Source organism: Cervus elaphus, chromosome 11 (genome assembly GCF_910594005.1).
Source record: "Cervus elaphus chromosome 11, mCerEla1.1, whole genome shotgun sequence".
In the NCBI taxonomy this organism is placed as follows: Eukaryota; Metazoa; Chordata; class Mammalia; order Artiodactyla; family Cervidae; genus Cervus; species Cervus elaphus.
The window spans coordinates 33,052,642-33,077,350 of record NC_057825.1 but is presented as its reverse complement, the minus strand read 5'-3'; the positions used below and the strand labels follow the sequence as shown (position 1 = coordinate 33,077,350).

At 53.3% G+C, this 24,709-nt stretch overlaps 1 protein-coding gene across 1 annotated transcript in view; it reads right to left on the bottom strand.

The window, feature by feature from the left end:
• Window positions 1-22,944, bottom strand: part of KCNK3 (potassium two pore domain channel subfamily K member 3) — a 36,727-nt gene extending 13,783 nt beyond the window's left edge. Inside the window, exon 1 of the mRNA XM_043917756.1 lies at window positions 22,529-22,944. Within this exon, the coding sequence (XP_043773691.1) occupies window positions 22,529-22,811 (283 nt within the window). The 5' untranslated portion in view covers window positions 22,812-22,944. The remainder of the gene's footprint in view (window positions 1-22,528) is intronic.
• Between the last annotated feature and the right edge of the window lie 1,765 nt (window positions 22,945-24,709).

The window sequence follows — 24,709 nt, the reverse complement described above, 5'->3', positions numbered from 1 at the left end:
TTCACTTTCATTGATTTGTTTGGCTGTGCTAGGTCTCAGTTGCGGCATGCAAGCTTAGTTGCCCCGTGGCATATGGGATCTTCGTTCTCCGACCAGGGATTGAACCCACATCCCCTGCATTGGAAGGTAGAGTCTTAACTGCTGGACCACCAGGGAAGTCCTCTTTTTACTTCTTTAGTTGTTTCCTTTCTCCTTCTTTTTCTTTCCCTCTTCCTTCCTCCTCTTCCTGTTCCTTTTTCTCTTCCTCCTTTTTGTCTCATTTTCTCCTCTCAGTCTCTTTCTGGATGCGGAGGATGGGGATGGGGTCTTGAACTGCTAAGGAACTCTGTGCCTGGCGCCCAGTAGAGCTAACGGTAAAGGTGATGGTAGCAGTGATGTAGAAGCAGCCACAGTAATGGTTGTAATAATAGTAGTAGCAATAGTAATAGTAGTAAGTCATAAAGCTTACATTTATGGAGCATCTATGTGCCCAGCACCGTACTAAGTGCTTTACATACATTATTTCATTTAATCCTCACAAAAACTTTATAGGATAGATATTATCTCCACTTTCCCTATAAGAAAACAGAGGCACTGAAAGTTTCTGCAACTCATTCAAGACCACACAGCCCGTGAGTGACTGAGTCAGGGTTAACAAATTCAGGCCTGTTGCCTCATGCAGCCTAACCAGTGTTAGTTCATTAAATGCTCTATCTGGAAAGCAGGTTCCCTGGTTTTGAGCTGAGGAGACTAAGCTGAGCGGCTGGGTAACCAGGTGTGTGGTGTGTGGCAGAGCCAGGCCAAGTCCCGTTCTCTTTCTTGCACATCCCAGTGGCCTCTGGGGTCTCTGGACTGGGTTCAGGGATCTGGGTCCATGGCCTCTCTGAATTCTAAGATAGTCATGGCAGCTCATTCTCTGTCTGTCAAAGCAGGTGCCTTCCCCGGCTCTTTCCAGGCCCTTCTCCCAAGAGGCCAGGTCCAAGCACTTGGTGGGTCTCCACAGAAGACACCCTCCACTGGCCTAGACCAGGCCAGTGGTGGAGGAGCTCAGAGCCGGCCCTGGAAACAAGACTGAGTGGGCAGTGATGGGGCCCCAGGGAGGCTACAGCACTTTGCTGGTCTCAAAAAAATCAGCTGGAAAATCAACAAGGCAAAATGGCTTTATTCCCTCTTTGCTGGTCTTAATTAATTGACCAAATATTTTTTAAGCACCTACTACTTCTTGCCAGCACCAGGCTGAGTGCGGGGAAGGGTCACGGGGCCGAGGATGGCTCGGTCTTGCCCTCCAGGAACAGAGACAAGTCAGTGGGCAGGTGGGAGAAGACTGTCCTTTAAGTGAAGAGTTACGCTGGATGGTGAGTCTATGTCAGAGGGGCCCTTCTGTGACGGTGGAACTGTGGACACCCAGGAACTGGAAGGGAGTCAGAAGGCATGCAGTGTTGCCAGTGATCCTGTGGATGGGAACACGGTCTCTGAAGATGTCCCTGGATGCCTGGAAGCATTGTTCAGGGTGGATGTGAACACATGGCTGGTGCACCGAGCTGCTTGGTCCTGCTTGTCACTAGAAGTTGGGTCAAGGTTTGTCTGAGGCCATACTCTCTCTCCCTCCTTCTCCTCATCTTTCATCTTCTCCTTCTTCTTCCTCCTCCTCTGCCATTTACTCTTTTTTAAAGTACACTTTTAATTTCAGACCAATGTTAGGTTTGCAGCATTGTTGTTAAGGACTGCCTTCCTTTTTTAAACATTCAGAGCCTCCGGTGAGGCGTTGCTGGCTTCTGTATTTCCATCCTATCCCCATTGCCTTCTCCCAAAAAGGCTTCTTCCTGTTCTGGGCTGCAAGCGTCCCCTTCTCTCAGCTCTGCACACAGCATCCATCTCTACCACTCCTTGGCCTCTTGGCAGACGCTGCCTAGTGTATTTACCCATCTGCTTAATGAACAGCGATGCCTCTGGGAACAAAGCTCCTTTCAGATAAGTCTGCCTGTGCAGAGTGGAAGTTTGGCGGGGCGGCTGGCCCAGGATGGCACTGGACACTGGACAAGGCTTTTGAGAGGCAGTCAGGGCCTAGGTCTGGTCCCCCAGGTGGGGACTTGTCTCCTAACCTCCCCACCCTTGTGGCTGGGTCTGGAGTGGCAGGAGGGAACCAGGAGTGGGTGGAGTGTAAGAAGGAAGGGGAGAGGGTGGGGGACAGCCACAGGCCAGAACAGAGCCAGTGCTCTCTCTGCTCTTAGTACTTCTACTAACAATGGCAACAATATCAGGAACCCAGACACCCTTGCAGCAACCTTCTCTAATTTTCACCAGGACCTTCAAGGTGGGCATTATTAACTCCATTTTGATGAGGAAACCAAGGCTCAAGTTAAATACTACTATTCCTAAGGTCATGCAGGTAAAAGTTGGAAAAGCTAGGATTCAACCAATATCTTTGGCTTTCAAAGTCCAGGCGCTTGCAGATGTCCCTGGGACCATACACTGTGTGAATAGAGCATGCAAAATATGTCCCACAGGTCATCATTCTAAGACCATGGGAAGCTGCTCAGGGTAGGATTTGGGTCTTAGAGTCTTAGCTCTCTGCATTGATCCTGGTGGCGTCCTGCCAAAGACCATCTGTTCTCCTCCCCTTGCCTGCCTTTTGCCAGGCTGATGAATCCAGAAGTTGAATGGCCAGTCCTTTTTGTTCCAGAGAACAGCCCCCTAGAGGTTCTCTTTGGAGAGTCCTGGGATGCTCCAGTAAAGGCCTGGGGTCAGACAGAGCAGGAGGTGAGGAGGGGGGAGCTGGAGGGCAGGGGGCTGGGGCCTCCAGGGAAATTCTGGGGCAGAAATGTCTGGGATGGCCGCCCTCTTCCTGCGTCTTTGGAGTTGTCCTTCCTGCCACACCCTAGTTAAGGATGGACCCAGGTGGCACCTTTGCACCAAGTGGCCCTGGCCCAGGCCACAGCAGATTGGACCAGGGCTGCATACCTGGTCTAAGAGGACCCACATTATTGACTAGATGGACCAATCAGGTTGTCTCTCCAAGGGACTGGGCTGAGGGCTGAGAGGTTGCACAGCTTTGGGGAGCTAAGCTGCTGGGCTACCAAGAGCTGGGTCCTAACTGAGACCAGAGGGAGCCAAAGCCACACGCAAGTCAGGGTTATAGGGGAAGAGAAGTCAGAGTGGAAACAGCAGAGACAGGGATGGTGTGGCCTGATAGAGATGGAGAGAGAGGCCTGGGCTTCTGACTGGTGACCTTTGACACTGGCTAGGTGGTGCTGTTTCCTTTCAGAAATCCCCTTTCACTCACACTGGTCCAAGGAGGCACTGTGCCCTGGCTAAGCTCCAGGCACTACAGATGGAGGAGCCACGCTCCCGAGCACCGGGTCCCAGGTGTGTCTGGCAAAACGAGCAGCACAGCAGAAGGGCCCTGGCTGGGTTTAGGGAGATCCACATGGGCACAGTGCTCTATAGTGTTTAGTAAAGTGAAAAGTGAAGCGAAAGTGTTAGTTACTCAGTAGTGTCTGACTCTGCGACCCCATGAACTGTCCATGGAATTCTCCAGGCAAGAATACTGGAGTGGGTTGCCATTCCCTTCTCCAGGGGATCTTTCCAAGCCAGGATCGAACCCAGGTGTCCTGCATTACACACAGATTCTTTACCATCTGAGTCACCTGGGAAGCCCACAGTGTTTAGTGACATTCCTGTGAAATCCACACAGTAGCCCTGGGTCATCCAATGGGCAGGGGTGGTCTCCATTAGATGTCTGGGGACATGGAGACCTGATAAGATTGGCATCTCACCTAGAGCTGAACCTGGGACCCAGGCCTTCTGATTCAGGCCTGCTGTTCTTCCATAACCCACACTGCCTTTCTGATCCCTTCTTATTAGGTAGCTGGGTGACTTTGTGGCTACTGTGTGTGTGCGTGCTAAGTCACTTCGGTCGTGTCCTGTTGTTTGTGATCCCAAGGACTGTAATCCTCCAGGCTCCCCTGTCCATGGGATTCTCTAGCCAAGAATACTGGAGTGGGTTGCCATGTCCTCCTCCAGGGGATCTTCCCAACCCAGGGATCGAACCCATGTCTCTCACATCTCCTGCACCGGCAGGCGGGTTCTTTACCACTAGTGCTACCTGTAGTACAAGGCCTGGCATGCGGAGGGTCTCGGAAAGTAGGAACTGTTGTCAGTATTATTTTTTAAAGTCGGAAGCTTTCCTTAGTTCCCCAGATGCCCACAGCACAGTCTAGGGATTTCTGGGCCCAGCATGTAGGCTGTGCACAACCTGATGCATTCCCTACCTGATCTGCTCAGTCCTGAGTCCCCCAACAATTCCAGTCCCCTCTGCATTTCCTCAGGTTGTCGGGCTGCCCTGAGTTGCCTCCCTCCTCTCTTCTGTCCTCCAAGGAAGGACAGCTCCAGGGCTGCCCTCTCTGGCACACCTTCCCCGGGCCCCTGTTGGAAGAACGGCCCCTTTTTCTGCCCCTGCCACTCTCTACAAGGTGTTGGGTTTTGCCTGGAGGTGGGTGCTTCTCCCACCTTGCTCAGTGTCCATGGTGGATCCCCAGCAGATGCATGAAGTCAACCTGGATGGATGGGTTGGGTTCGGCAGGGAGGCCTTGGAGCGAGCGTGGCCCCCGTGGTCTCTGTCTCTGTCACCTGCTTCCCACTCTCCTTTCTGGTCATGGCTAGTGGCCCAGACAGCTCTGGGCTGGCAGGGAATTGGGGAGCAGATGCCAGGAGATGTGAAGGAGGTTTTTCTTAGTCTCAGCACACTCCCCAGGGCTCAGGAGCTCAGATGGTGTAGGTTGGCACAGTGCCTGGAGGAGAGGGACTCCAGGCAACAGGGACTTCAGGCTGGAGGCAGCTGCCAGGACCTTTTCTCCCTCTGAGCCAGCCTGCAGACGTGGTGTCCCTACCTCCACCACTTACACACGCATGTGTGTGCACACACACCCTCACTCACTCAAACACTCCACATGTCCCCCAGAGTGGCATCTTGGCTCGACCTTGTCCACCATCCAAGGCAGAGAGCACAAGAACCAGGGGAACAATGGGGGTGGACACGCCCCTGGCAGCAGGTACATCTGCACTTCAATAAAACGAGAGGTGCCCCCAGGGGATCTGGCCTCTGAACCCCTGCTGTCCCTTCACATCCTCAGGGATCTAAAGAAGCCACCAATAACAGCTCCTCCCCCACACAGGCCCAGACCTGACCCCGAATCTAAGATTCCACGACTCTCCATGGAAACACAGCTCACTCCACTCTGGTCCTATCGGAAATGCTCCTGAGGTGGAATGAAGTGAGACTCAGGCCATGGCTTCTCAGCCGTCTTCAGGGGCGACAGCAAACAGCTGTCCCCATCCTTGGGGACACTGCCATTTACACAGAAACACGGAAGCAGACACTCAGCCCCAGCCTGCCTCCTGCCGCCTGACTCACCCCAGGCTTGTCACTTCTCTGACCTCTGAGTTCCCAGCCTTTTCGATCATCTCCACCACTCCACCTGCCTTGCAATCTTTCCATCTACACGGCTGCCCAGAAGCAGATGAGAGCCCAGCCCAGCCAGGGTATAATTGGAGAATGACTTCCTGGCTCCTACGGCCCAATAGACGATGCCTGTTCACGCGGGGAGGTCCTGAGCTTGCTTTCTGTGGTGCCTAGTGCGGCAGGCGGGCAGAGCCAGGCATTCTCCCCGGTACCCGGCTCTCCCCAGCTTCTGCTTACAGTGCTGCAGTGCCTTCTCCTCTGTCCCCCCACCACTCCCACATGGAATCTGGGCGAGCTGGCTTTCTCTGCCCTTGACTTTATTTAAATGATTAAACGCCTCTGTCACTGCTATCTCCTCCCCAATTCAAAATAGTCTTAGCTGAGCTTTATATAGTGCTTACTATGTGCCACTGCTCTAACGAGCTAATATATGTTACCTCTTTTAATCCTCTAACATCCCTATTCTGTAGTACTCTTATTATTCCTATTTAAAGATGCAGGAACTGAGCCACAGAGAAAGAAGGTAAGGGACTCGTTCAAGGTCACACAGCAAGGTCTTGGCAGAGCAAGGCTCTCCCCACACTGCTTTTCCTTTTGCTTGGCTCTTTTCTTCCAACTCCCGCTTCAGAGGTGGTGAGGCCTCCCCTCTCAGGGTGGAACCCCTAACAGCACGCTGCCTCTGGCCTTGGACTTTTCTTACTGACTCTGCTTACTGACTGTGACTTACCCTCCATTTGAGGGTATTTTTAGATTGTCTCTGCTATCTTCTCACTATTGGCCTTGGGTCTTCAAGAAAGGGAAGGGACAGTGATAGGGAGGGAAGAAGGGAGGCCTACCATGCCCCTCTTGGTTTCCCCTCTCACCCATCAGGATGCCCCTGTTTCACCCACTAAGACTACTATCCCCAAGAGCATCAGGAATTTTCTGAGTACCAGACCTAGTACTCTGTGGGCAGGGCTGCCCTAACTACATGGCACTTTGGGACCAATTAGAAAAGAAACAGGCCCCTCGGGGTGAATGCAGTCCCTGGGAGAGTGCATGGCTTGGTAAGCAGGCTGGACTTCAGCAACCCACAACCTTCAACTGGATTTTTTTTTTTTTGCACAGTGCACAACCTGGACAATCATACATGGCAGTCTTGACTGTTGGCCTCCTCATTTTCCTTCTGTTCTGGCCATGCTTAACCCTGATAGCCAGTCCTCTTCCTCTCTAGAAACCCCACTCTCCTGCTTCCCACTGGTGCTTTGCAGTCTCCCCTGCTGCAAAGGGAAGTCTTTGCAAAGACTTTGAAGTCTTCCTCTGCTTCCTTCTCATGCACCCTGATTTTAAGAAGGGACCAAGATTCTTCCTGGGCTGTTCTGACTCTGCTCCAGAGAGGCCACCAAGTTCTGCTCCGTGCTGTGTCTCCACTGGCCACCTGGCTGAACTACAAGCACCCAAGCCTGGCTTGGCCACTGGCACCCATCCTTCCCCCCATGTTGGCCTCCCTGTACAGTTCACATTCCTCAGTCAACCAGGCTGAACACCTTGCCTTCCCCTCCTATTCTCCCCCAACACCGAGTCCTGGTTGTTCCTCTTTTCCAAGTCCCACCCTTTCTTTCTGTTCCAACAGCCGCTGCAAGGGCCCTCACCCCTTCCAGTCTGGACCTGGGCAGCCGTTCCTCACTGCCATCCCCCCGCAGCTTCCTAATCTTCTTCACACCTCCTTCCAGATTACACTCCACTCTGCACTTGTCACTCCCCTGCTCAAAACCTTCCACGACTCCCCGTTGCTACAGGGAAAGAAGCCCACACTTTCAACCTGCCTTCAGCGTCCTCCACCATATGTCCCTGACATTCTTCTCCAGCCTCGCTGCTGCACCGAACCCAAGGAGAGGGTTTCGGAGCTAACTTTTGGCAGTGCTTTTCCGTAGCTGAGCTCTTGGGAAGGCTTCCAGGGAGGAGGTGCAGGGGGTGGGTGCTGGGGTGGTGGGAGTTCTACCCTCATCACAGTCCCCACTGCCGATGCCCCAGCCCAAGCCTTTTAATGGCCACCAGCAGTCTGACATCTGCCCTTCACCCTGGGCAGCCTGGATTAGAGTTCAGCCAGACTGAAATGTGGACAGCAGGTCTTGGGGGGTGGTGGTGGTTGAAGGATGAAGAGAACAGGGGAGACTTTCACAGCCTGGGAGTCACTCAGGTGAGGAGGCAGGCTTGGCTTTTAGGGAATTAGCAAGACTGTGGGGGGCAGCCTGTTAGCAGGCAGACTTAACTGCAGTACTCCCTTAGGTTTGTGCAACATTTTAGTGGATCACTTACTTTCTGAGGGAGATGCAAATCTCACTATCGTTCACCCCCCTGAGAAAGTAGGAAGCTGAGGCTTGTGCAGGTGAGACCGACTTGGTCAAGGTCACGAATACAAAATGTGTGTATCAAAGGTAGGACCGGAGTTTTGGGTGTCGGAGGGTGGGCCTTCCACACCAGCCCACCTGCTGGCCCCAAGTTGGACCCAGGCTTTCTGCACAGCAGAAATCTCCCTTGGCATCCAGTGAGGGGTTGGTTAACTGGGGCCCTCAGCAGGGAGCCCTGGGGCAGGGGTGCATCTTGCCCTGCTTCACTCCTGGCCCAAACTGGCACCACCACCTGGGAAGGGCAGCCAGCCAGCCACGTGCCAGCATTACTTTAAAAATAAACCAGGGAAGAACGTGACTTAAAAATAACCTGGGGGACGTGTGAGGAGCTAATTACTATTGTAGCCCCTTGGCAGAGCTTTGGGGAACACGCTTGAGCCCCGTGGTTCCATGTGTTGGGTCCCCTCTGCTTACTTCTTTCAGGTGGGGGCCGGGTACCCCACCCTCCCAGAGCAGCTGGGGGGCAGACAGGGCCTCAGAATCCCGAGGGTAGGAGCTGGAGGTGGCTCTGGGCTTCCTGGGCAGCCTCCCTCATCTCGACCTGGATGGGGACGCGGAAGAGGGAGGGGAGCACCCAGGCTGGGCAGAGAGCTCCAACGAGAGTCCTGGGCCCCACCCGTGTCTTCCCACTGGAACCAGACTGGCTCCAAAAGGGACTCTGAGGTTCCTGACACCCCCGCTTCATCTCTGCAAGTGATGGTGGCAGCCAGGGGGCTGTTTTTGCCAATTACATCTCCCGACTGAGGACGCCTGAACTCCACTAACCACTGAACCGGTCCCCCGAGAAGAATTTAGAGACTCATCTGTGCCCACTGGGGGTAAGACTGCATGGCCCTCCTGGCTGGCCCCTCCTGGCTACTCCCACAGGCATTCTGGCCTTTGAACTCGCATCTCTGGATCCTCAGTCCCGAGAGGGGCTTGGTCTGCAGCCCAGTCAGGCCCAAAGAGCCCCCAGGCTCTTTCCCCAGTGGCTGTCAGAGAAGCAGGAGCCAGGCTCCCATCTCGCAGGCCCCGTTCCCGCAAGGCTCCCGGTAACTCTTGCAGATCCCCCCCCCCCACTGTCGGCACATCCTGAAGCGACAGGGAGGAGGGGACATCGGGCCCAGCAGAGGCTGAAGCAGAGGACAGTCATGTGGGATCAAAGAGAAAAAACAGAGCTTTCCCGGCGGAGGGAGGCAGAAGCCAAGATTGCTGGAAGCTGACAGAAATGATCAAAGGACAAGGATGGATGGGAGGGGAGGTGGGAAGGAGCAACAGGGGAGAGGCAGGCAGAGAGGCAGTTGGGGGTGGGGGCTACTGCATGATGGGCTGGGGCTTTGAGGTCAGACAGGCCTGGACACAGGTCTCTGGCTGGGTGCCCTGAGCCAATAATCTGGCTGGACCTTGGGCTTTATTTGCATAATGGACATAATGATGACTACCTCATGGGCCTCTGCAGGAGCTCTGTAAAGCATTTATGAAAAGGTCTAAAAATGTGGAGCTGGGATATTGTTTGTTCTCTCCCTGCTTCTCCTGGAATCAGGCCCCTCTGTTCCAACTCAGGCTGGTCAGATACAATGGATGCCCCTACTGCTCTTTCCTTCCCACGTTCCAGGAACAAGCTGTTGAATGTTACACGATGTTTTCATGGTCAGTGTCCCCAGTGGTCACCACATGGTCAAACACACTGGTTGTCTCTGTGGTCTTTTGACTTGATCACCCAGCAGTAGTGGGCTCAGCTGACAATTCTCTCTCTCCTGAAACAAGGCCTCCTGGCCCTGGGACCCTACACTCCCCAGGATCCCTCCAGTGTCCCGGCAGGTCCCTTTTCCTTGCTTTACCCCCCAGTGCTGGAGGAAGGGGCTGTGCTGGGCTCTTCTCTCTCATTCTTCCTTCTCCCCAGTTGATCTCATCAAGCTGCCCAACTCTAAATATTATTTCCATCTGATAAGACCTAAATTTATATCTCAGCTTTGACCTCTCCCTTGAGCTGGTAGACTTGTCTGTCTAACTGCTATCAGGGATTTGTAATAAGCATCTCAAAATTAACCTCTGCGTCTAAAACAAGAAGTCTGGAATTTCATCTCTTTAACAAACATTTGCTCTCTGGATTTTATTTCCCATCTCTGTAAATGCTCAGTAAAAGGTAACTTCACTCAGTTGCTCGGGTCAAAGACTACCGTTGATTATTTCCTTCCTTCCCCCAACTCCCATAGCCCTCTGGCTCCCTCCTTCCCCACAGTGCGTACATCCTATCCATCAACAGGTCAGGCCAACTCTGTCTTGAAAACACACCCTCCATCCACCTCTCTCTGCAGTCTCCTCAATCTCCCCTGAGCCCTACCCACCACCATTCTGTCTTTTTAAAGTTACTCAGCTGCAGCCTGACTGGTCTCCCAGCTTCCCTCTTATACTACAGCCAGCTGACCTCCAGCAGCCAGAGGGAACTGGTAAAAAATTTAAGTCATATCCCACCACAACTCCGCTTACAACTTTCCAGTGACATTTAAGAGTAAAATCCAATTCTTGACCATGGTTTCCAGGGCCCTGTGGGATCCAGCCCTTCCCATGCCTCCATCTCTTTGTACAATGTGCTGCAGCCACATGGCCATTAATGCTCCTGTTCCTCAAACATACCAAACTCTGGAAGGCTTCCCCAGATGGTCCATCCCTTCTTTCCATTGCTCTCTACCTCATTCTCCTCTTTTACTGACTCCTGGCACTTGTCACCATTGAGATGACATTTTTTGTGACTACATAATTTAGTTTATTGACCATCTGATTCCTCTGAAATGTAGGCACCATGAGGACCAGGGCTGAGTCCCTGGGGCCTGGAATGGTGCCCGGAATGGTGCCCAACACATGGAGGATGCTCAGAAAAAGAAAGAGAATGGAGGGATGACTGTGAGGGTGCCAAGGGAGTGGAAAGAGTCAGGAGGGCTGGGTTTGAGGACTGGCTCTGATATTGAACTGCTGGTGGCTGGGGCAGGACTCTCCCCCTGCACCCTGCTCTGGTCTCAGTCTTCTCATATGGAAGAGAGAAGGGCTGTGCCAAATTGATGATTTTCAAAGAATCCAAGGGACCCCAGGAATTGTGGTAATGCCATCCACTGCCAAGTTGAGCCCTTACGGAGCATGAGCTTGCTGGCATCAGCACCCTGACCAGACCCCATTCCAGCCAAAGGCTGGGGAAGATGCTTGTTGGCCTGTGTATACTCTATAACAGGTCATCGTGTAATGTTCCATGGATATTTTGAGATAGCAAACCATTGTGAGGACCCATGGGGCTCACCCCAGCTGCTCAGAGGTCTAACAGGTCTTTCCTGTTAGGGTGTGGAAAGTTGGTCTGTGAGCAGGACCTTAGTTCCTAGGGCCCTGGAAGCCTCTGAGCTAGCTGAGGGCCTGGACTGTAGGACCAGCTCAGGTCCAGGGGCAACCTGATAGGAAAGACTGTCTCAGCCTCTCTCCTGGCTACCCTCCTGCCCGAGAGTTCTGGCTGAGGTCAGCCTGCTCTCAGCATCATTGCTCCCTCCCGCATCCCATCCCTGACTACTGTGGGAGCTGCCAGCTGTTAGCAGGCCCCCCCGTTTCTGGGTGGGAGGCTCCCGCATTCCAGCTGTCCCAGGGGCTGGGGCAGTGGACTTGCTCTGCTGATAAGCAAGGCTGCAGCCACAGTCAGAAATGCTCTTTCCAGAAAGGGGTGACTTGGAGGTCCTGTACAAGGCTCTGTTCTTGGGAATGGACCCAGAGGAAGTCCCTCCAGGGCTCAGCCATCACGGGGTGAAGTGGGGACAAGAGCATAATCCTGGGTAGTGAGCATCTCAGGAGGGGCTGGAAGTGCAGGCTGGAGTAGGTCCTGGCTGAACTGGAGTAGAGACAGTCCAAGGATAAGGGCTCGGACACCACCAGCCCAGTCCCTTGCAAACAAGGCCAGGGTGGGATGTGACTTGCTGTGTGTCTCACAGCCAGGTAGGAACAGAGCAACAGTGGAGGGGTCTGTGTCCCCCACTTTCCTTAGCTCAGCTCTGCAATGTCATCAGTCACAGCTCCAAGAAACGACATGTAGCCCACCTCCACGAATTCAGTGGACGATCCTAAGGGGCATAGAGGGGGGCATCAAGGCCTCTTTGGTGCTTGGGGAAGACGAGTGCTTAGGACTCTGGGGCACAGAGCTGGGCACAGCACCCAAGGGAAGGGGGGCTGCCACTAAGTTTGGGTCCAGGTTTCTCTTTCTCTGGCCCCACCAGGAGGTGGCCCTTGGAGGGGTGTTTCTATGTCTGACCCTCCTGGTAGAAATTCGATGATGAAGGGTCATGCTGAAGATGAGCCTACCCTGGCTCAGCCGGGCCAAATGGTATCTGTTCCAGGTGAAAGATGCTCATAGAGCTGAGGGGGCTCTTCTGAGCTGACCCCCTTCCCTAGGGTCATTTGAGAGCTAAGCCATGGAGGAGCCGCTTCCTGTCCCAGGACTCCCGCTGAGACAGTCCCCTTCTCCTCTGGGGGTAGTGGGACACATCCTTCTCCTGGGGCCATCCTGCCACCTGGCTTACCCCAGGAACTCCAAAGATTGTGAACTCCAAAGATTCTTCCTCAGCTGCCCCTTGACTGTTTCTCAAGTACCAAGGAAATCCAGAAAGAAAATGCTAGCTGTGGCTGGCAAGTGGCCCAGTCTTCCGAGTACAGAATGCTGATTCAAATAAGCTCTCTTCTCTCCCATGCTTCCCAAACCTGGCTTCAGATTCCCCTCACCAGGGGAGTTTTTAAAACTACCAGCCTTCTGAGCTTAGCTTAGGCCTAATGATTTCTCTCCTGGGAGCAGGGCCTGGACGCCCATTGCTCTGACTCTAAACAACTACTTTTCCGGGGACAGGCTTCCTACTCAGCTCACAGGGTCCATCTGCCCTGCCCTCCCTCTGCAAACGGAGGGGAGTAGGTGGATTGCCTGAGTTACCCCCAGCCAGGCCTCTGGCTCACTCACTGGCTATTCTTAAGAACCACCAGTCTATGCTCATGTCTAATCTCAGGTTTCCATCCTGTTCAATGCACAGAAATAAGACCACTCTGTGAGGCCTGGGGTCACTCTCTCTGAGCTGTTTCACCAGGGCCTGACAGTTCAGGTCTCCGGAGAGAGCCCCCAGACAGTCCTATGGCCAGCGGGCTGGAATGCGCCTCTCCGGATGTTTCTTAGATGGTTATTTCTGCACTGGAGCTGTGGTCAGGAGAGGCCCTGCGCATTCCTGAAGAGGGACAATGAGTCCGTGCCAAACCATGGAGCCTCGAGCAGAGATGAAGGGGTCCGGGAACAGGGCCCCGAGGTGGTCTCTGTGGAAAGTGTCCACACAGTGGTGGGTGACAGTATTATCTCCTTCAGCTCAGTGCTGTCCCCTGAACACCATCCATAAGCCTGGGTTTGTCCTAGGCTCCAGAGTGGACTTATGCCCCAGAAAAGGAAGTGTGGAGAGGGGAGGAAGTAAAAGTACTTCATGGGGGCTGGCTGAGGTCTGCTGGGTGACCAGGGTGGGGCTGAAGTCAGACAATCAGGATTCAGGTTGCCATTACCCTCTGGTTCAACTAGTTCAATTGAGGTGACCCACTGGTTCAACTGGCATGATGGAGGTACCTGGTGGTTCAGTTAGGGTCATGGGGGCATCCCATCCTGATCCCTGGTCAGGATCCAGGGGGAGAACACAGCTTGGGGTCTCTCCTCCAGTGCCTGCCAAATCAAGTCCACCTGCAAGAGTCTAGAACTCAGCCCCCTCTAAGACTGCTTCCCTACACCTCCCTGAGGGCACGCGTATGATCCTAGCCTGTCTCATGCTTCTCCCTTACCCTGGAAATCTCTCACTGACAATCTTCACCTACTAGAGTTCTCATTCTTCATTTAAGCCTTCTTTAAGTACTACCTGCTCCAGGAAGCCTTCTCAGGTTCTTATTCTGAGTCCCTCCACTAGGATTTGAGCTTCTATGATGGCTCAGTGATAACAAATCTGCCTGCCAATGCGGGAGATACAGGTTTGATCCCTGGACCAAGAAGATCCCCATATATAACCATTCAGCTTATGGTTTCAGAATTCCACTGGACCAAGGGCTCCTTGGAGAAGGACCTGGATCTAGTTTTCTATTCTCTTGTGCTGTGTACTTAGTAGCTCAGTCATGTCCGACTCTTTGCGATCCCATGGACTGTAGCCTGCCAGGCTCCTCAGTCCATGGAATTCTCCAGGCAAGAATATTGGAGTAGGTAGCCATTCCCTTCTCCAGGGGATCTTTCCTGATCCAGGGATCAAACCCAGGTCTCCTGCATTGCAGGTGGATTATTTACTGTCTGAACCACCAGGGAAGCCTTTCTATTCTCTTGGTGCCTGGTATAGTGTCTGATAGAAGACCTCAGGAGATCTCAACAATTTTTGGTAAACTAAAAATGAAGTTTGGCAAACCTAAAATGAAGGCTAAAGTCAGTACTGTTTGGAAGGTGACCCAGAGGGTCTAGGAGTCCCAAGGACATGATGAGTCCCACTTTGGGTTCTCTAAGTCTCCAGGCTGCCCCTTTGAAGATCAAGAATCAAAGCATCTCAGAGTTGGCAAGAACCTTAAAAGTCACTAACTGCAGCTCCCAGAGTGATAAATGGGAGGTATATGATGATCTTTCTGATGAGTCAACTTGGCTAAGGTTCTGAGCTTTTCAATCAAGTACTGATCCAGAGGTTGCTCTGAAGGCATTTTGTAGATGTGATTAAAGTCCATAATCAGTTGACTTAAGGGAGATTATCCTAGACTACTGGGTAGACCTGAATCAATCAGTTGAAATTCCATAAAAGGTGAGCCAAGACTTTCCTGAAGAAGAAGAAACTCTGCCTGTGAACAGTAGCTTCAGCCCAAGCTCGATGGAGTTCCAGCCTGTCCTTCCAATGTCCTGCTGTATGGATTTCACTCGCCTAGCCCGCAACTACCACTGTGTAATCCAATTGCTTGCAATCCATCTCTTAATATATAATCCCTGTTGCTTGTGTTTCTCTTACTGATCCCTGACTGCTACAGGTGACCCTGAAGCTGCTTCTGGGGTGAATCATAGCCCTGCCCCAGCCTCAGAGGAGAGTCTACCAGCTCTGAGACCATTGACTCTGACATTCCAGGCTCAGATTCCTAAGGATTTTTCCAGCCCTACACAACCTTGTTCTTAAAACCACAGTCCCTAACTCATGTCTATCCTCAGAAGTCAGGTCTCCAGGTTATTTAGATCCTTGCTGCTCAAAGCATAGACTGTGGGTCAAGAGCATCAGCAGTCCTTTGGGGGCCTTGTGAGAATTGTAGACGCTCAGCCCCACTCCAGACCTATTGGCTCAGAATCTGCATTTAAACAAGGTCAACCCAGTTATCAAAGAAGACCATTGGGGAAGTATTAACCCAGATAATTCTGAATTGATGAGCGAACCTTCTCCAGTTCCCCCTGGGGAACAGTTGTTCTTTACAGGTGGGGAGACCGAGGCCCACCAGGGTCATGCCTGTGTCTCCCATGAGTAGGAGGGTAGCAGGGAGAGAGAGAGAGAGGGAGAGAAGAATTTGTCTAAAGAGAGAGAAAGAACTTAGTTTCTAGCTCCCAGGCCAGGCTCCTGCCTTGTATTTCCCACATCCACACGCTCCCCTCATGAAGGCATCCTTGTGTGTCACTGGAGGAGGTGAGAGTGGGAAGCAGGGGTGGTAAGGAGCCACTCTGGTGAAGGGGAAGCTTGGGGTGTTGGCCCTGCTTGGTAGGAATCCCAAGGGGCATGGGCCAGCTCTGGAAATGGGACAGTGAAGGCGTGCCTGCAGCAGTAGCAGCATGGGGTGGCTCCAGGTGAGGGGCAGGCCTCCTGAGCCACCTGGGAGCTGCCTGAGTATGGGCAGTTTCTGGACAACGGGGAAGTGTAGACAGACTGGGAGCTGGCCACATCAGCTGGGCCAGTGACAACTCTTTCAACAGCCACAAAAGACATTTGTCATGTACTCTCTGAGGACCAGAGGCTAACAGGGGAGTCAGAAGGGGGCCCCAGGCAAGCAGGACAGGCCAGTTGGCAGCCTGCTTTGTTCTCTCTGAGCCTGGGAGGTGAAGAGGGGGTGAACAACATGGAAAGAGGTGTCAGGAAACAGGGCTCCCTTCTCCTCCAATCAGAAGTTTAGTTTCCACACTGTTAAATGAGAGAGCTAACATTCTGATTTCTCTCTTGGCTAAATGCTCAGTCCTGAGGTCATGATATCCTGAAGCTGAGGTCACAGCTGAATGCCCTATGTGACCCTGGTACCCACCCTCCACCATTTGTGAGGTTCATACAGAGAGGAAGGCAGAGGCTCCATGGGGAGCAGGCGGCTGCACAATTCCATGAAAAGATAGAGCCCTGGGTGTGTAAGCCCTGTTACTGTCATTTTATATTTGTACAATCCTGGGCCAATTTTTGAACCTCTCCAAGCTTTCCTTGACCATAATAGAAGGATAAGGCTTGTCCTACCAGGGTAGTTGTGGGGATGGAGGTGGTGAGAAATGCCTTGGAGAGTACCTGACATGTTACAGAAACAGGTCAGTTCCCTGCATCCAGGTGGGGATGGAACGGGAGGGAGAGAGTGCCCATCTTGGGTCTCTGCTGAGGTTGCCTAAACCCAACACCATCTCAGTCAGAGCTGGGTCTCTTCCCTGGCTGCTGGCTGACGGCAGGGAAATCGTTTTTACATTTTTTTTTATTACAAAATCAACTCACAGATTTACCGTTTGTGCTGCCAGCTGAAAGCTGTTTATGGTGGTGATTTGCACTACATTCATCTGTGCTTGTTTATGTTTTCTTTGAAAATACTTATTGTGTGTGTCCTGTCCACACTATGGCCAGGCATGTGTCTTCTATTTCTGTCCCATTCTTGCCCGCACGCCCTCCATGTCTCTGGCCTCCAATCAGGATGTGTGGGAACTGGACTGCAGGCAGGAGGTATGATGGCCAGAAGGACCTCTGATCAAATATACCCACTTTGTGGATGAAGAAACCAATGGCCAGAGGGGACCAGCAGCTGAGCTTAGTGGAACTGGAACTTTTGTCTCCTTGTTTCAGTCTAGGATGGGGTCTCCTCTTCACTCTCCCTGACTGGTTTGCTGCAGAGTCTGCCTGCTTATAGAAAGGAGCATGGCCCCTGAGCCTGGATATCAGGCAGACTCCAGGCATGAGCAAGGACCTGGGAAGCTGGGATGGGGGAGTGGGATTAGGAAGATGAAGGGAAGGATGTGGCAGGCTCTGGTCCCCAGTCCCACTGTCCCCACTTGTTAGGAAGAAGTAGGGGTAGCTGTGGTCATAGTAATCCTTAGGAAACAGAGCCGTTCCCTTCTGTAGGAAAGGGGATAATACACAAACAGTAATATTAATAACATTTATAACTGTAGATACTGTTTATTAAGTATATGGGCTCTTCCTTTACATTAGCCCATTTAATCCTAGGAGGCAGATATTATTCTCCTGTTTTGTAAATGACAAAACAAGTTCAGAGAGACTAAGTAACTTGTCCAAAGTCACGCAGCTAGTAGCAGGGGATGGAGGTGGTAAGTGGGGATGGGGGTTGAGAGATGAACCCAAGCACCCAGGCTTCTAAGACAGCATCCATGTTCCTACACCAACCCCCAGGAAAGGCTGTGCAATCGAAGCAGGGGGCGGGGGTGGTCTATGGGCAGAGAGGACGGAAGTACTGACTGACAGTGGACAGCAGAACTGTTTCAGGCTGAGCTGGCTCTCCATCCCCATGGTAAGTCAAGAGAGGTTGGGAATAGCCAAGTGAGAAGCAGACAGAATGATGCAGGGGCTCATGAGGAAAACAGGCTGAGGTGATACAGAGATCTTTAGTCTGGGCATCCAAAGTGTTGTATCTGCAACTTGCTATGTGAATTTGGGCAAGTCACTCATCTCTGTGGGTGTTTGGATGACTGCTAAAGTCTCCTTTCACACTTTTATTGAGGACTCTGGGATTTTAGAGGGTGGTAGGTCACTTCTGTATTTTCTTCCTTCTTGGAAAGGTGTAAGAAGTACAGGTTCCCTCATGAGCTCCCTGCTTGAATTCACAATCTAAGGATTCCCAGGCCATGTGGTGAGCCTTGGGAGCCTGTGTCTTGCTGAGAACAGGTTGGAAGCTGGGGAGAAAGGAGAACAGGTTTTCCATCCCACCTTCACTAGCTAATCAATCACCTGGTCTCTTGTCTTAGAGCCACAAGGATTCCAGTTACCTGCAGTGGGAGAACGGGTGCCTGTGAGCCCATGGCAGCCTCCAGGAGGGCCTGTACACACAGCTGTAGCATGTGGTCTGGGTTGGTCAGGGATTCCGGCGACAGGGAGCAGAGGCTGGCTGTAGCATACTGGAGCAAGAGGCCCTCTCCTTCTGGGGAGATTTTGCCAGGGGGAAAAGACAAATCTTGGCTACTTAGCATCCCCAAGATACAAGGTCTGGGCTGGGTTCTTGAAACAGAGAAAAAATTGGCAAAAAATCCAAGGGCATGGGAATCAGAAAGGCTCCACTAAATTCATACATTCAAGTCACAAGGCCATGGTGAGTCACTGACACTCAGAGCCTTAGGCTCCTTTGCTGAGAAATGGGGATAATAATGCTCATCCTGAAGGGCTGGTGAAAGAATTGAATGAGGGACTGCAAACGAAATATATGTGTGTTAGTTGCTCAGTCGTGTCTTTGCGACCCCATGGACTGCAGCCCACCAGGCTCCTCTGTCCATGGGATTTTCCAGGCAAGAATACTGGGGTGGGTTGCCATTTCCTTCTCCAGTGAAATGTATACAGCTTGCCAAAGAGGAGTTATTAAGTGGTGGCTGCCATTGTTAATGTTGCTGTTGCTGCTGTTAATAATGATAAATAAATAAATAAAGAGGCAGAGTGAGGCTTCCCAGATGGTGCTAGTGGTAAAAGAACCCATCTGCCAATCCAGGAGACACAAGGGACATGGGTTTGATCCACAGGTGGGGGAGATCCCCTCGAGGAGGGCATGGCAACCCACTCTGGTATTCTTGTTTGGAGAATCCCATGGACAGGGGAGCCTGATGGGCTATAGTCCATAGGGTCACAAAGAGTTGGACACGACTGAAGCTTGCCAAAGAGTAGTTAATAAGTGGTGGCTGCCATTATTATTGTTGCTGTTGCTGCTGTAAATAATAATAATAATAATATTGATAAAGAAGGAGTCTGCGCAAGTGGGAGGAGTGGGGGCCTGGGAGTCAGTTTTGGCTACCCCACTCCCATCACCTCTTTGGTTTCTTCTAAGAAAAGGGTGTGGCACCAGCTGATCTCAAGGTCCCTTTCTGCTCTGACAGCCTCTGGGCTATGAATAGATGAGGCTGGGGCCCCGGAGGAGTCTAATGACTCAACAGCTAGAGAGGTTAAGCTTTCCCAGAAAAGTGTTTCCGTTTGCATTTGATGAACTTAGGGCCCAACAAAAGAAGGGTTTCCTGTCTGGGAGACTAGGGATGAAGGAGCTGGAGGAATCCTTGCAGTCAGAGGAGACTGTGACTAACGAGGTGAATGACTAACTCAGACCCTGCTGACCTTCAACCAATCAGGGCTGCTCATGACCACCCTACGAGCTGGCATCACTAAGCACGTCTTGGCCATGCCAGTCCCAGCTGGATCTGGGTTTCACGGCATATGGAGGCAGAGAAAGCAGCCAAGAAACTGGCAGGGGAAGGAACACTGGGCTTCGAGTCAGAAGTCCTAGCTTCTTGCTCTAACTCCACTGCTCACCAGCTGCGTGACTTTGGGGAAGTCCTTTCCCCTTCCTGAGCCTCCATGCCTTCATCTGTACAAGGGATCTAACAATACCTGCCCTGGCAACTTCCCTGAGCTATGAAGGCTGAGACTTAAGAGATGAGATGAAAGCACATTGTGAACACTAAGGCAATGAATGAATGGGAAATTTTGTCATCATTCTATCCCAGTAGGATTCCTGGTCCCCCAGGAGACCTATTTGGGTCCCCAAAGCGGTCAGGTGGACACAGACTGAGCCTTTGGGTTTTGAGTCAAGATCAGTCTAATGTAGGGCCCTTTCCAACCATCCAACCATAGCCCAGAGAGAATTTTCTTAGACCTGAGCCCATATGGACAGCGTCCAGCCAGGTGGCATAGCCAGAGTGAGAGGTGACAAAAAGCCAGGAATGGTTGGGTGGGGCAGAGTGGGCAGTGACAGTCTGGGACCCCCACAGAATTAAGGTTGTGCTTTGATGCTCTCTCCTCTTGCCAAGCACCTTATAAATAAATAATCACCACAACCACACTGTCTGCCTCTGCCCCCAGCTTTTAGCATCTTTCTTGGTGAGGACTACAAGCACTTTGGGGAATGGCAGGAATGGGAGAGGAGGAAGGATGATGCCCTCTCATGTCTGCACACCTTAAACCCATCAATAGCGTTCTGTGAGTGCTCCTGTGTATTCTGGCTACTGTGCTGACACTAGGAGCAAAGAGATGGGAGCCACAGGGCCCTACCAACATGGAGGTTAATTACACCTCCTGTGGTTAAAGATACAAATACTCCTCCTGAAATGTAAATAGCCATGCAAAGCAGCCTACACTGTGTCACTCAGGTCTTCCTGACAGCAAGTCCTGCAGTCGTCTAGAGCAGTGGCCTGGGATCATCTGGAAGACTTCAAGGAGGAGGTGGGGTTTGAACTGAACCTAGAAGGTTAGCTTAGACAAGATAAATAGAAGACAGAGAAAAAGGACAACCATACAGGCATACTTCAGGTATTCTCAGGGGACAGTTGGGCTGCAGTGAAGAGATCATGTCAGTAAGAAGTGAGAAATTAAGTTGGACATAGGAATTGGAGTCAGGCATGAAGTCTTTAAAATATGGGATAAGGAGCATGGGATTATGGATTGCAGGGGAAGCAGAAGCCCATTGAGGGCTTCTGAGAAGGGAATCAGTATGGTCAGAGCTGTGCTTAGGGGAAATTCTTTCTGGTAGCATTGTCTTTGTGAGCTGCCCTGAGGGAGAAGGAGGTTGGAGGTAAGGAGGTCAGTGGGAAGTTACTGTGGGGCTGGGGACGAGGGTACTGAGAAAGATGGAGGCATACACCAAGGGTGAGATATGTGGAGAGAGAAGTGGGTGATTTAAGGATGTTCAGTGCTCCTGAAACCCTGGCAGGTGACCGGGAGTGGAGAGGGGAAGAAACCCCAAACCAAACCCAGTCTGGTCCTTCCCAGGAAAGCAGGTTCCTCTTTGGGCAGACCGGAGTCTGACCAACCTGCCCCAAATTCCCAGCATCAGCAGGACGCAGAAGTGCCACCACTTGGGCCATATCCCCTCCTGGGGTCTTTTCCTTCATCTTCCAGAAACCATGTAGCATAGCTCCCTGTGGTCTCCAGACAGCAGCAGAATCTCAGGGCAATCCTGCAGTGGACAAACTGCAGGCAGAGCATCCAGTATTGCTTTTTACCCCTCTCCACTCCTGTTGACTCCCAGGAAAACACTGCCATCTTGTTACAGGCTATGCCAAATGGCAATGAGCCCCTGGGAGCTCAGCCAAGGTTAGGAGGGGTACCAGGGAGGGAAGCAGGAATGGGAAAGACGGAGGAAACAGCTCCTGGAAGCATCCCAGTGAGCTCTGGGGGAAGATGGGCTGGGTGGAGTCCTTGAGATCATTTCAGCCAACCTCTCGTTGTCTGGAGGTGAACTTGAGACTCAGGCAGGGGAAGGGACCTGCCCAAGGTCATACAGTGGGAAAAGTGATAGAGCTGAGCTGGAATTGTAGTCTTGGTGGTGGACACGGTGTTCATTCCTGTTTGAACACTTGAACAGCACATCAAGGGCCTCGCTGGAGATTCTTTCCTGGATATCCACTGTGTGCTTGTGTGTGTACCTGTGTATGCACCTATGCCTATATTGTGAGAGAGTCTGAGTGTGTGTGGCCTCTTACACCATGGTCTGCCCTGGCTGGAGGAAGGGAACTGGGGCCATTCCTATGAGGTGACTGTTTTCCTGGGACAGCAGTAAAGAAGGCAGACAGGGCTGGATCTGGCTTCCAGCACCAGTTCTGTTGCCCTAAGAAAATTAAAGGCACTGGCTGGCAAAGCCTAAACTCCTGGAGCTGGGCACACACACGCTTGGACACACACACACACACACACACACACACACACACACACACACACACACACACACACACACACACACACACACACACACACCAAGCAGTACTCACAGCCACAGTTATGGAGTATTTCAGACACCCGAGTGGCCCGCTGTGCCTCGGAGTGCCAAGTACCTGCCCACGCACGTCTCTCTAGAGCCCCAGCCGGTGTGGACACACGGGGGTCCGAGAGCCCATGTACAGAAACACGGTGGAGCCCTGCGCTCCCCACCACTCACACTCGGCGTCCTGCTCCAGGGCCCGACTCGGCCACACCCCTCCTCCTCAGCCTTCGCTGGCCGTTCCTGCCCCTCTCACACACTTCAGAGTCCCCTGGGGCCCTCTCGCAGCCTGGCAGGGACAAGTTAGGGCTGGCCCTGACGGAGAGTCAAGTCCGGAGCCAGGATTCGACGCCTCCCCCGAGCCCTGTCCCCGCGGAGCAGACACGCCAGGCTGAACTCGGGTTTCTGAGAGCGCGGGGTTCTGCGCCTAGACCCTCTCGGGGGGAATCCCCCAGCCCCAGTCGGCTCCGGACTCCCCCAGAACCTGGCGCCCAGCCCCCTGGTCCCCGCCCCCCGCCCGGCGAGTAGTTACCGATGGTGGTGATGACGGTGATGGCGAAGTAGAAGGAGCCGGCGAAGCGCCACTGCACGCCGGCCTTGTGCGGCTTGAGGCGCAGCACTACGCGCTCGAGCTCCTCGTAGCCGCCCTGGCTGAGGTTGTAGCGCGCTCGCAGCTCCTGCTGCCGCAGCTCCAGCCGCTGCCGCTCGATCATCTCCGGCTCCGACTCGAGCGCGTCGAAGACCGCGGCGCCCACCAGCAGGTAGGTGAAGGTGCACACGATGAGCGCCAGCGTGCGCACGTTCTGCCGCTTCATCGTCCCGCCCGGGCCGCCGCCGGCCCCCCGGCGCCCCCGGCCCGCGCCCCGGCCCCGGCCGCCGCTGCTGCTGCCCCGGAGGCGGCCTGGGGCATGGCTGCGCTCGCCGCTCCGCGCGCCGGGCACCCACTCCGCGCGCCCCGGGGCCGCCGCCGCCAACGCCGCCGCTGCCGCCGCGGAGCTGTCCCTTCAGCACCACCCACCGCCCTCCTCCGCCCGGCCCCGCTCCCGCCCCCCGCCCCCCGCCCGCAGGCCGCCTCCTCCCGCCAGCCCTCCCGCCCAGCCAAATAAGGACTGGGGAGACGCGCCGAGGGAGGGAGGAGGGGGGCTGGCGGAGGGGGAGGGGAGGGGGAGCGAGCGGGAGAGCCCTGGAGAGACCCGGCAGGACAGAGAGAGAGAGCGCGCGGGCGAGAGGGAAGAGACCCAGAGAAAGATAAGTAGACAGACAAACGCATGTAACTACAGAGGAAGAGAGAGAGGAAAAAGAGGCGGAGGGGGGTGTGACGGACAAGCAGATAAAACCAGAGGGAGACTCACAGACACAGAAAAAGAGGAGGCAGGCAGAAAAACACAGACTGAGAGAGGTACAGAGGGAAAGAAGAGAGGTACAGAGGGAAAGATGGAAACGGACAGAGCGACAAATGGGAGACAGAGACCTGGACAGCTGGAGAGACACTGATGCCACAGAAAAGGAAAAGCGAGGGAAGCGGAAAGGAATCGGGTAGATCAAGCCCCGACCCCACCCCAGTCCCATCCCTCCACCAAAGTCACAACAGGGAATAGCTGGACTGGACCCTGGGCCTTGCGGTGCTGCCCTCCACTATGTGGATGAGGAAACAGAGAGGTCCAGTGACGTGCGAGGGCACACGGTGAGTTGGCGTCAGCACTAGGACTCAGCCAAGCTTTCCCGCCTCCCAGGCCACAGGCCCTCCCCTGTGCCAAGCTGCTGGCTGTCTTAGAAACAGGAGGGCACAGCTGTGGACCAGGGCACGCATGGGCCAACACCCAAGGGAAAGCCCTGTTCTCGTGAAATGTGTCCCTTCCCGGGTCAGCACAGAGCCTGGAACTGGATGAGGAAGCACAGGCTGGTAGCCTGGGACAGTGGCACCCAGTCCCAGGTGCCCTGTTCCATTCCCCAGGGGCCATCAGGGACAGGCTTGACATCTAAAGCCTCTGTCCTGCACCAGCTGACCGGGGGGGCTGCCAGGGATGGCACTGGATACCACCATGGGGCATCCCCACAGAACTGGGATCTAGCTGGAATAGGACAGGTGGGGGGCCCAGAGTAGAAGGCTCCCTGACCACCTGGAGGAGGAACCGAGAGACCTCCTCCTTATGCCTTGAAGTCTTCATTTGTCAACATGGTGCAGTGGCGGTGAAGAGTGCAGGCTGTGGGACCCAGGCGAGGCGTCGCTGCCCCTCTCAGAGTCTCGCTTCCTTATCTCCTCGATGAGGTGTCACAGCAGATGATCCCAAGCCTGCTTAGCTCCAGACAACTCCAGACTTGGATGGGCTGAGTGAGCAGAATGATTGGAATGCGAATTCCGCTGCCAAGAAGGGTCAAAAAGTCTTTCACAGGACCCTGGCATGGGCCACGAGAAGAGACATGGGAGAGGCCCCAGGGCCCCTGACTGAGGGTGGGCTCAGGAGGCAGCCAGCCAGAAGTGGGAGTGCCATCAACCCACATCCTGGGCTGACTGTCACTGTGGGTCACTCACTACACTGCTTCTCCCAGGAGGGCCACCAACCTATCCCTTCCTTCCTCTGCTCATTCAACAAGTATGTATCAAGCATCTGCTGTGTATCAGATGAAGCTTGTTACATTCACTATCTCTAGTTTTTACCACAAATCCTGAAAGGAAGGAATAGTTATGTCCATTTTATAGATGAGGAAATTG